The 12,010-nt window shown below is 49.6% G+C and overlaps 1 protein-coding gene across 1 annotated transcript in view; it reads right to left on the reverse strand.

Annotated features, from left to right (window-relative positions):
* The window catches only part of SCFD2 (sec1 family domain containing 2), a 187,428-nt gene that overhangs the window by 144,037 nt on the left and 31,381 nt on the right, over positions 1-12,010 (reverse strand). The window contains exon 3 of the mRNA XM_068137763.1: positions 10,364-10,491. Coding sequence (XP_067993864.1) covers positions 10,364-10,491 — 128 coding nt within the window. The remainder of the gene's footprint in view (positions 1-10,363; positions 10,492-12,010) is intronic.

Consider the following 12,010-nt stretch of genomic DNA (forward strand, 5'->3'; position numbering starts at 1 on the left):
TCCTCAGGTATTTGAGTAGTGAGAGCAAGCTGAGTGGCACAGAAAGACTTTCACCTCAGCAGTTAACTGGAGCATACCACCTTTGGAGACACAAGGCCAGAGGAGGAGCTTCTTTTTCCCTTTCAACTGACTGCTGCAGTCTCGGTCGTGTCACGCAGGCACCGCTGCGAGACCAGAATTGCTTTTCCTGACAGATTTAGTGGTGGCAGCAAATTATTAAACCTCAGAATCTCTCAAAGTGCCTTTTATTATTATTTTTTACCTCAGGATTTATGGATGATCAAGGTGTCTGAAGAGCACAGGTCAGAATTATCAGTGTAGTGTTCCAAACACAGCCCTTGTTTCTCCTTCTGCCGCTTAGTCAATTATCTCCGCAGGGACAAGCAAACAAGTGAAGAGGGAAGCACCAAAGTACCTTGTGTGAGCAATTGCATAAAGGAGTGGATGCTTCTCCATCACTACAGGGACTGTCAAACACACACAGCTTTAAACTTGGTTCACCTTTATGCAGGAAAAACAAGAAAGAAGTTTTGAGCTTCCCTGGCCACAGCGCTTTTGTTGAGGTCCTTTTCTCACCTGACAGAGCCACGAATAAGAAAGGACCTTGGCACACTTGTGCTAAGACATTCCTGCTGTGTTTCTCCAAAAGAAAGCTTCTCCATGTAGCAGAAAGCTCCTCAGGCCCAGGGAGGTGGTGGAATCACCATCCCTGGAGGTGTTCAGGAGGAGACTTGACAGGGTGCTTGGTGCCATGGTTTAGTTGATTAGGTGGTGTTGGATGATAGGTTGGACACGATGATCTTGAAGGTCTCTTCCAACATGGTCTGGTCTATTCTATTCCTATTCTATTCTATTCTATTCTATTCTATTCTATTCTATTCTATTCTATTCTATTCTATTCTATTCTATTTTTCAAGGCAGTCAAGAGCTGAAAAACTTTTAAAGCCCCTGGTTTCCTCTTCTTAGGAATGGGCTGTTAGAACTGGGGCTGTTCAGTCTGGAGGAGAGAAGGCTGAGAGGGATCTGATCAATGTCTATCAATACCTGAAGGGTGAGGAAGCTGCCAGGCTCTTTTTGGTGGAGCCCAGTGATGGGACAAGGAACAGTGTGTACAAGGTGGAACACAGGAGGTTCCACCTCACCCTGAGGAGATACTTGTGTATGGTGAGGGTGGTGGAACACTGGAGCAGGCTGCCCAGAGAGGTTGTGGAGTCTCCTTCTCTGGAGCCTTTCCAGCCCCACCTGGGTGTGTTCCTGTGACCTGCCCGAGGTGATCCTGCTCTGGCAGGGAGGTTGGACTGGATGGTCAGTGGAGGTCCCTTCCAACCCCTGATTTGCTGTGATTACAGCTGAATACAGACCTCCCTCTCTCAGCAGCTTGCCTGTGATCATGTCCAGCACCGGATGGATACTTGTGAAGAATGCAGAAAGCTCTGACGCTCCCCAAGGCCAAGTGGGCAGCAGCACTGCCTGGGGACCTGGATGTTGTGCAAGCTAAGTGAGAGCAATTTAGCAGAGCGGATGACGCTCCTTAGGTCTCCTTGTTAGTGCAATTGCCAGATGAAACTATTAACTCAAAACACTTTTGTTCCTCTCAGGAAGTTTCAGCAGCCCTCTTTAGCAGGAAGTGCCAGAATAACAATCTGAGCTCAGCTTCAGCTCAGTTCAGAAGTCATCTGGTCCTTAAACTGTTAACGAAGCAGTGGAGAGCTCCAACTCCTGCTCAGTTCTTAGGCAAGATGAAAAGTAGGCCAGCATGAGATGCTGCTTGGCTGCCTTCTCCACACTGTCTCTGGACCTGAAGAGCAGTAAAGCCTACAGCAGACTGAAAGCAGATGTCACAGGCTTACTTCTAAGAATGTTTGCTCACCCACCACAAACAAAGCCATCCTCTCTGGGGCTGATGGTCACCTGCAAGTCTTTCTTGCTCTTCTCTACTTCCTTCTGTGTGCATTCTGACATTCAGCTTCCCCTTTTCACTGTTAAATCAGGATGGACACAAAAGCAGCAGCTCTCCCTAGCCAGTGCCTGCATTATTCTCTGCTTGTGTTCCCAAACAAAGCAGATGACAAAACTTTTTTAATACCTGCTCTTCCAGAATTGAGCTTTCTAGAGACTGTCATCTATACTAAACTTCTGCCCTGCTGAGGCTCTATCTGGAATACTGTGTCCTGTTCTGAGCTCCTCAGATCAAGAAGGACCTCAGGGAGCTGTTTGAAAGAGTCCAGCAGAACCACAAAGCTGCTGCAGGCAGTGGACCATCTGCCTGGGAGCACAGGCTGAGGGAGCTGGGGCTTAGAGCTTGGAGCAGAGGAGCCTGAGGGCTGCCCTCATTGCTGGGGATAAAGATGTGCAGGGACAGAGCCAGGCTCTGCTCAGGGATGTCCAATGACAGGACAAGGGGCACTGGGGGCAAGCTGGAGCAGAGGAGATGCCATGGGAACACAGGGGAAAACTTTGTCACTGTGAAGGTGCTGGAGCCTGGAGCAGGCTGCCCAGAGAGGTTGTGGAGTCTCCTCTGGAGACACTCAAACCCCACCTGGATGTGTTCCTGTGTGACCTGCCCTGGGTGCTCCTGCTCTGGCAGGGGGGTGGACTGGATGATCTCTGGAGGCCCCTTCCAGCCCCTAACATCCTGGAATTCTGTGAATGTTGGCATACCAGAATCTTCTTAGTCTTGACTTAATAGGTACCAGGGCCACATTTTATTACCTTATTTTTCACTTCTTCCACCAGGTTAATAAATATTAGGCCAAGTCCCAGCAACCAGAGGGTCTCCAGCCCTGGATGAAGACTAATCCTTGCAAACTGCACTTCCCTGTGACTCAGAGGGGACTTGAAATCAGCAAATTTGGTTGAAAAAGCTCCTGAATGCTTTAAGCCTCTTGTAGAAATGAGCCTGTTTGTCTTAAAACAACACACCCAAAGGGTTTCAGGTGGCTTCTGCATGTCCTCATCTAGCACTGAGACATATGTTTGCAGACACTGAGTATTTCATCGTGTTCTTGGCATGCTGTCCCAGCCAGAGGGAGGTCCTTATTCTTCTTCAGTACATTATTCACAGGACTGACTATTTCTCTGATGCTTTCTGGAAGACCTCTGCAGCTCAGACTACCCTAACAATCATTTTGGGTGGTAAGCAAATAAATAGGGATGGAAAACATGATGCTGCCTGAGTACACACATATGTAATTCACCGTGTCTCTTGTGTACCCGAGTCATCCTCTGCGAGGCTGACTGATGAGGCTTACACAACTCTGCTTGGAAGAACAGCCCTGGGCAAGGCACCCAGCTCTGCTCTATTGCCATGTTCCACCTCCAGCCTCACACTTCAAGAGTTTGAAAGCACACCAGAACATACTGTATCTTGGATGTAAAGCCTTTGGCACAGACTCTTCTTAGCAACGCTTCATCCCTTTCCTTCCACACCACTTCTCAGCTACCTTCTTCGAACTTGCTCCTGCCTGGGTTGGACCAGATGGCTCCTGTCTTAATGTAAAGAAATCCTGAGGCCCTCTCTGCAATCTCCTCAGACAAACAAAGCACTTAGTGCTGACACTCACAACTGTCCCAGTGTTCCAACAAACTACAGGTGTGCCACATTTCCACTGCGTGCCAAGCAAGACACCAGAATCAGCATCTCCCACCCCACCAGCACCAGCAGACAGGGACCTGGGGGCGCTGGTTGACATCAGCTGAACATGAGCCAGCAGTGTGCCCAGCTGGCCAAGGAGGCCAATGGCATCCTGGCCTGGGTCAGGAACAGTGTGGCCAGCAGGAGCAGGGAGGTCATTTTGCCCTGTGCTCAGCACTGCTCAGGCCACACCTTGAGCCCTGTGTCCAGTTCTGGGCTCCTCAGTTCAGGAAAGATGTTGAGATGCTGGAAGGTGTCCAGAGAAGGGCAACAAAGCTGGGGAGGGGTCTGGAGCACAGCCCTGTGAGGAGAGGCTGAGGGAGCTGGGGTTGCTTAGCCTGGAGAAGAGGAGGCTCGGGGAGACCTTCTTGCTCTCTAAAACTCCCTGGAGCCACAGGCTGAGCCCCCACAGCTCCCTCAGCCTGTCCTCATAACAGAGGTGCTCCAACCCCCTGACCATTTCTTCATGGCCCTCCTGAAGGAGTATTGTTATTCATGACATCTCACAGCAACAGTCACCAGAATCTAGGCAAGCAAATGCTAATTGAATTTCTAAGCTTGTAGCCCACAATCATTTCCCTTAAGAGATCCACAGTACAAGAAGCTAGTAACAAGGTGCATTCACTTTCAACATTTGATTCACAAATGTTTACCCCTTCATTCTTTACTCCCAACTGCTGTGAACATAGAATCACAGAATTGTCAGGGTTGGAAGGGACCTCAAGGGGAAGCCTTCTCTTCTCCAGACTGAATAGTCCCAGCTCCCTCAGTCTGTCCTCATAGCAGAGCAGCTCCAGCCCTCTGCTCATCCTCCTGGCCCTTCTCTGGACACCTTCCAGCACCTCCAGATCCTTCCTGTAATAGAGGCTCCAGAACTGGACACAGTGGTCCAGGTGTGGTCTCACCAGAGCAGGGTACAGGGGAGAATCACCTCACTCACTGGCTCTGCTTCTCTTGCTGCAGCCCAGGCTCTGCTTGGCTCTCTGGGCTGCAAGTGCTCACTGCTGGCTCCTGTTGAGCTTCTCCTCCCCCAGCACCCCCAAGACCTTTTCTCCAGGGCTGCTCTCAAGCAGTCCCTGCCCAGCCTGTATCAGTGCTTGGGATTGCCCTGACCCAGCTGCAGCACCTTGCCCTTGGTCTTGTTGAACCTCATGAGGTTGTCATGGGCTCAGCTCTGCAGCCTGTCCAGGTCCCTCTGGATGGATCTTTCCCTCCAGCTGTCAGCTGCACCACACAGCTTGGTGTCATCAGCAAACCTGCTGAGGCTGCACTCAGTGCCACTGCCCATGGCACCCACAGAGATGTTAACCAAGCCTGGTCCCAGTACTGATCCCTGAGGAACTCCACCTGTCCCTGGCCTCCACTTGGCCATGGAGCCATGGACAGCCCCCCTTTGGGGGCAGCCTTCAAGCCAGTTCTGTACCCACTGACTGGTCCTTCCATCTCCCCAACTGTCTAGAAAAGACCATTTTAACAGAGGCTTTTCCTCCATACTGTAGGACAAAACAGACTTCACACTGAAGTGAACAGAAGCCTTGCAGCACCCCATCAGCAAATGATAAAATTCTATATTTGGAGAGCCCCTGCAAGAGCAACTCACTCCTGTTTTCTTTGACATTTTTAAGAGTTATCTTCAGCCCTAATCACAACCAGACATGGAAGGAGATCTGGCCCTAAGTTCATATTTAAGTGTTTGGGTTTAATGTCTGGGAAAAAAAGAAACCCAACAGAATAATTAACCCCTACCTAACCCTCCCCTGCAAAAAAACAACCCTTAAGATACAGACTTCATCCAAAAAGTCTGGAGACACAGCAAAAGCTACTGTCACCCACTCCTGTCTTCAAAGTGACATAAGCTTAGCCAAACAGCCCTGCAACCATGTGCCAGCCACAATTTAACCAAAGCTAATACACTACCAGCTGACTGCTCTGCTTCACCTCACTGCACAGGGCTCTGTGTTTCACTTCCATCTGCTGTTTTACAGCAGTGAGGTGCAAGGTAAATGAGGTATGAGACACAAACATGCCATGCAGCACAGTTTTGTTGGGGCTTGAACCGTTACCCATCTTACACCACAAGAGGCTACTCAGCACGCAGCAAGCAGGGCCAGTCCCAGGCACAAGTCCAGGCTGGCTGCAGAGTGGATTGAGAGTGGCTCTGAAGAAAGAGACTTGGGGGTGCTGGTTGCTGAGAGGCTCAGCAGGAGCCAGCAGGGCCCTCATGCAGCCCAGCAGGCAGCTGTGTGCTGGGCTGCAGCCAGAGGAGTGTGGGCAGCAGGGCAAGAGAGGGGATTCTGCCCCTTGGCTCTGCTCTGCTGAGACCTTACCTCCAATCCTGCCTCCAGGTCTGGTGTCCCAGTGTAAGAAGGACACAGAGCTGCTGGAGCGAGTCCAGAGGAGGCCACAAAGATGATCCAAGGGCTGAGGCAGCTGAGGACAGGCTGAGGGAGCTGGGGGTGCTCAGCCTGGAAACAAGAAGACTCTGAGGGGACCTTATTGCTGCTTTCCAGTACCTGAAGGGATCCTACAGGAAGGCTGCAGAGGCCAAGGGGGAATGGTTTGAAGCTGAGGGAGAACAGGGTTAGAATGGATCTTAGGAAGAAGTTCTGCAGCAGGAAGGTGGTGAGACTCTGGCACAGGCTGCCCTGGGAGGCTGTGGCTGCCTCCTGCCTGGGGGTGTTGAAGGCCAGGTTGGATGAGACCTTGAGCAGCTGAGTGTAGCTGAGAGGTGTCCCTGCCCATGGTGGGGAGGTTTGAGGAGATGATCTCTGAGGTCCCTTCCATTCTATGATCAAGGCTTATCAGGGAAAGCCTGACCCCACTGCACTCAAGCAGCATTGCCCTGGCAATGCCAAGGCCTAGACTGAAGCCCTCCAAATGGGAATGTATCCACAATCTTTAGAAACACTCCAAGCTCTTTGAAAGCATTTAGCACTCTGAGAAGCCTTCCTGCCTCCAGGGGTGAGTGATGCAACACAACATCTGCTGCACTGACCGTCACAGGGACTGGGAACATTTACTTCAGGTCAAAACTATACTTTTAGTTGCACTACAGGGAGCAGTCAGGAACTCAGTGTTGCAAAAGGCTGGAAGCCCCAAATCTGCTTGGCTGGAGTGTCCCACACTGCAGGCTCCTCTTGCTGAGACCTAGAGCAGACTAATTGAACTCAGGAACCACTGCCTCATGATCCAGGCTATGGAGTTCAGGTGTGGGACAAGCAGCATCCCCCCTCCTTGGAAGAATGGCCTGAGAACAGCAGTGAGCCCTTGGAGCAGCACTCTGAGACTCACCAGCAGGAGTCTGGGACTCCTTGGGCTAAGCCAGGCCTGTCTCAGCCAAGCTGGTACAGAAAGCCTCTGCTTCAGGAGGATGCCAGGAGAGAGATTTTGGCTGCTGCCTCACTGATTCTGCAGCTTCCTCTCCTGCTAGGTTTGGAGATCAGGAAAATGGGCAACAGAAAAACATCAGCCTCCCAAGAAGCAGCCTACAACATCATCTCCTCTCTGCATGGTTCTTCCCCATGAGGGTGGTGAGAGACTGGCACAGGTTGCCCAGGGAGGTGGTGGCAGCCTCATCCCTAGAGGCTTTTAAGGCCAGGCTGGATGTGGCTGTGAGCAACCTGCTGTAGTGTGAGGTGTCCCTGCCCATGGCAGGGGGCTTGGAACTGGCTGATCCTTGGGGTCCCTTCCAACCCTGACACTTCTGTGATTCTGCAGAATCAGAGGTCACAGAGTTACCTGGGTACCCCTCACTCAGCCAGAGATGTGCCACAGAAGGCATTCAAACACCCTGCAGCCCACCTCAAGCCCTGCAGTGCTGATCTGCTTTCTCCTCATTTCTGAGGACCTCAACCCCACAGTGACATTGTCTCACTACTTGTCTCCATCACAGAACTGTCCTCATTTTGGATGTCTGAGTTGGGACTTTCTTTCCCTGGGGAGCTGTGTATGTCCTTCTCTACTCCACTGCAGCTCCTTTGCTTAGTGGGTAGCTTTTATCCCTAAAGTTTAATCCAGGAATTGATGGTATTGACTCTTGATTTGATTTGATTTTGCACTGCTCTTGTCAGGAATAAAGAGCCTGTTGAACAGCCTTACAGCTCAATGCACCTTTGCATTTAAGACACAAGTTAATGCACAACCCACACCCTTTATGTTTCCAGGTAAAAAGCATTGAGCTGTGGTTTCCCTGTCAATTTTAAGGTACTTTGCTAACTCAAAATGGGTCACTGGGACATATCTCCAGGCTAAAAATGTCAGGATCCTCTCACTTCTAGCCAAAGCTTAGGAGGTGTTAGGTATTAGGTACTAGGTTGGGCTTGATGATCTCTCAGGTCTTTTCCAACCTGGCTGATTCTGTGATACTAAAGCAGTTTCAGAGTTCAACTCCACCCATGCCCATCTGAAAAGGTTCCAGGGCTCTTCTTTACTTCACCAAGCCTGAGGCTTTGCTAATGTTTGCTGTGGGCTTGATTTTTAAAGCTCTATTTGTACAGTTCAGGGGGTGAGAAACCCAAAGGCTTCCCTTCTGCCAACCAGGGCTCGTGGAGCAGCACAGTGCACTTTGTTTCTGCCACTGGACCACTGTTTGCACTTCCATCAGTCTCCATGCCACTGAAAAGACACAATAAAGGAATTCAGGCTTGATGAAGGTTTCCTGTGCTCTTTTTCCAAGCAGAAGAGCAAGGGTGTTTCTAAAGGCACAAAAGAACATTTGTAGCAACATTTTTTGCCACTGCCAAATGCTGGGCTAATAGCAAAGTTTTCAACAAGAGATTCATGGGCTGCCAGGCTCAGAAGGTGATTAAGATATGCATCAGACTGATAAAGAATGAAATGGGAAGCAGAGGAATGGCAAAGCAGCAACCTTTCCACTGTACTGCAAGTCAGGCTGATGCTTCAGAGCAGGACTCCTTCCACTCACACACTTTAAGGCCTGAGCAGAAATAATCCCCTTCCAGTATTTACACTCTCACTTGAATTTAGCTACTCTGCTGATCTCCTGAACTGCCTTCCAGAGGGCTTCTCAAAAGGAGGCTTCATCCTCTAAATGAGCTTCCTTAAATGCCAGGATTTTTATTACCCCCAAATAATTTACATCTACATATTCATAGGGAGGACACAGAGCTGCTGGAGCGAGTCCAGAGGAGGACTTTCAGACATCCCCCCTACCCCTCTCCTTGATATGACCAGTAAAATGAATATGCCAACCAAGAACACCTGAAAGCAAAGCTCCAATCAACTCAGTTCAAAAAATGTGACAGAATTCACTGACTTCCTTTGTTGCTCTTTCTTCTCCCTCAGAACTGAACTCCTCTCCTCTCTCTACTCCTGCTGCTTTCAATGGGAGAAGAGAAGGTACCCAGTGGCCTGCAGACATCTGAGGGTGTTGAGGAGAAGGCATATGTCCCCTTCTACAGTTCTCCTAGTCTCCTTCCCTCTCAGGATGAAGAGGACACATTCAGAAGGTACCAAAACCCAAAACTTTGAGCTGTGTGTCCTCCCACAGCTCTCTGAACTTCAGCCACACACAGCCAGGCAGAGAAAGCAGCAGGCTGGGCATGAGGCATGTTGCTTGCAGGAGAAACATGGGCAAGCACATGCACAGCCCAGAGTAAGGAGCAGCCTTTCACAGCCCAGAAAACAGCAGAGTTTATTTTCCTTGCACTGAAAATACAGACACAGGATGGGATTAAGTTTCTCATCACTGCAGAGGGCTCCTGGGCTGCCACAGTGTCACAGAGATGCAGTTTTTCAGGCAGGTGGCCACTGCAGGAGGGCTCAGCTACACCAAATGGAATTCAAAGCTTTGCTTTCAAATGTAATTCACTCCTTATTTCCAGGGGGAGGGGAGGGAAAAAGAAGGCAAAAAAGTAGTAGTAAGGAAAATACTGACCATCTGACACAGCTGCTCTTAGTAAGAAGAGGCAACTTTCACGCTAGAAAAAGCCTCTGACATTTCATATTAGGGCCATTCCTGTTAGAAAATACCCCAAGTGGTGGGAAAACCTATGTGCAATCCACCAAGGGCTGCCAAAACTCAACCCAGCAATCAGGGGCAGAACAGGCCACTCGAATTCTTCCTTCCCCACAACAGCAGCAATTGCTAAACAACACAGGTTGGAGCTTCCCTACAGAGAACTCAGGTGTTCAGTAGCAATGAATGCTGCCATGGTGTAGACCTGCTCTAAAAAGCAGATGCTCCATGGCTTCCACCTATATACCAGCAATATCCCATGCTGGCCACAGTGCTCACCTGAAATCTGCAGACAAGAATGAGGATAAACCAAGGATAGGGGTTGGGGGTGCTCAAGAGGACGAAAAGGAGCTGATTTCTGCTCTCAATCTTCTGAAGGTTGCTGTATTTATAACAGAACACTTCCCTTTCACTTACATACCAGCAATATCCTATAGTAACTGGTGCTCACCTGAAATCTGCAGACAAGAATGAGGATAAACCAAGGATAGGGGTTGGGGGTGCTCAAGAGCACGAAAAGGAGCTGATTTCTGCTCTCAATCTTCTGAAGGTTGCTGTATTTATGATAAACCCCTTCCCTTGCACTTATATACCAGAAACATCCCATGCTGGCCACAGTGCTCACCTGAAATCTGCAGACAAGAATGAGGATAAAGCAAGGAGAGGGTTGGGGGTCCCCAAAAGGAGGAAGAGGAGCTGACATCCTCTGTCACTCTACCAGTGTGCAGGAAAGGATATCTGACCCCACTCACCCATGCTCATTCTAATAGGCAAATTCTCTCTGCTCGCAGCCTCCACAAGGTGTCTCCTGGCCTCCATCACAGCTTCCTTCTGTTTGACGTTCATGAAGGACTCCCAGAGAGCTTTGGCAGCTGGATCACTGCGAGAAAACGATAGGGTTACACTGCACGTAGCTTGCAGCCAGCTTCAGGCAACAACACTGGCATTTTAAGAGGAGGGCTCCTACTTAGGAACTTCTCTGAGGTGGGCAGGATGCAAGTCCAAAACAAAGTGGTGTCAAAGCTTGATTTGCCTTAGTGGAACATTTGTGACAATTTCTGATGCATTTCTGGCCTGCAGCAGGAACAGTGTGGCCAGCAGGAGCAGGGAGGTCATTCTGCCCTGTGCTCAGCACTGCTCAGGCCACACCTTGAGTCCTGTGTCCAGTTCTGGGCCCCTCAGTTTAGGAAAGATGTTGAGATGCTGGAAGGTGTCCAGAGAAGGGCAATGAGGCTGGGGAGGGGTCTGGAGCACAGCCCTGTGAGGAGAGGCTGAGGGAGCTGGGGTTGCTTAGCCTGGAGAAGAGGAGGCTCAGGGGAGACCTTCTTGCTCTCTACAACTCCCTGAAGGGAGGTTGTAGCCAGGTGGGGGTTGGTCTCTTCTCCCAGGCAAGCAGCACCAGAACAAGAGGACACAGTCTCAAACTGTGCCAGGAGAAGTTTAGGCTGGAGGTGAGGAGAAAGTTCTTCCCTGAGAGAGTTGTTAGCCATTGGAATGTGCTGCCCAGGGAGGTGGTGGAGTCACCATCCCTGAAGGTGTTTAGGAGGGGATTGGATGTGGCACTTGGTACCATGGTTTAGTAGTCAGGAGGTCTTGGGTGACAGGTTGGACTTGATGATCTTTGAGGTCTCTTCCAACCTTATTGATCCTATGAAAACAAAGAAACAAACCAAAAGCCCAGTATTTTGCTTTATTTGCCACCAACTCTAAAGTGTAAGAACCCACACAGAATAAATGAACACAGCAGCCTCAAAGGAACCACTGCTCTTCAACCAGGGGATTACCAGGAACAGTCCAAAGTGCTTCAATTACCCACCCCCCCAAAAAAAAAGCTACAAAAAGGCTGGGCACTAACTTCTCCATGAGAGTTTAAGTCCCAAAGCCAATACTTGCAGCCCTGCAGGCTGCTGGTGTGATCTGATGAACTCCCATCCCCTATGAGTTTCATCATGGCAAGAAGAATCCACAGCCAACTGTAATAAATGTCCTTATGGTTTCTGTTCTCACAGGTTTCCTGTTTATTGCTGCTGTTGCTAAGCGTAAATTAGGTATTTGTGTGGCTCATCTGCACTCAGTTCCCTGACAGACTTCTCTCTCCTCCAGGACACTGCATCTGTTGCTGTTGTGAATGAATTGGGTAGGGTTTTGTTAAGCTAGGAGAGAGAAGAAGGGAGGAAACAATCCTTGCCTGGGGCTACAGCCCCACATTGGGGTTGACTGCTTTGGATTTCTCTTTTATTTGTTTTCTTTCTTAAAGAAAAAGTTTCCCTCATTTTTTTCCCCCCTCAGGAGACATTTAACTCCTGGATAGGTTTTGCTGTCATTTACAACATGCTTATAAACATGCCAAACCAAGCTTTGCTTTGTGGCACATAAAAAAACCCAGCAATGAATCCACT

Source organism: Melanerpes formicivorus, unplaced genomic scaffold (genome assembly GCF_026170545.1).
Source record: "Melanerpes formicivorus ecotype bairdi unplaced genomic scaffold, bMelFor1.0.p_v2 SCAF_4, whole genome shotgun sequence".
In the NCBI taxonomy this organism is placed as follows: domain Eukaryota; kingdom Metazoa; phylum Chordata; class Aves; order Piciformes; family Picidae; genus Melanerpes; species Melanerpes formicivorus.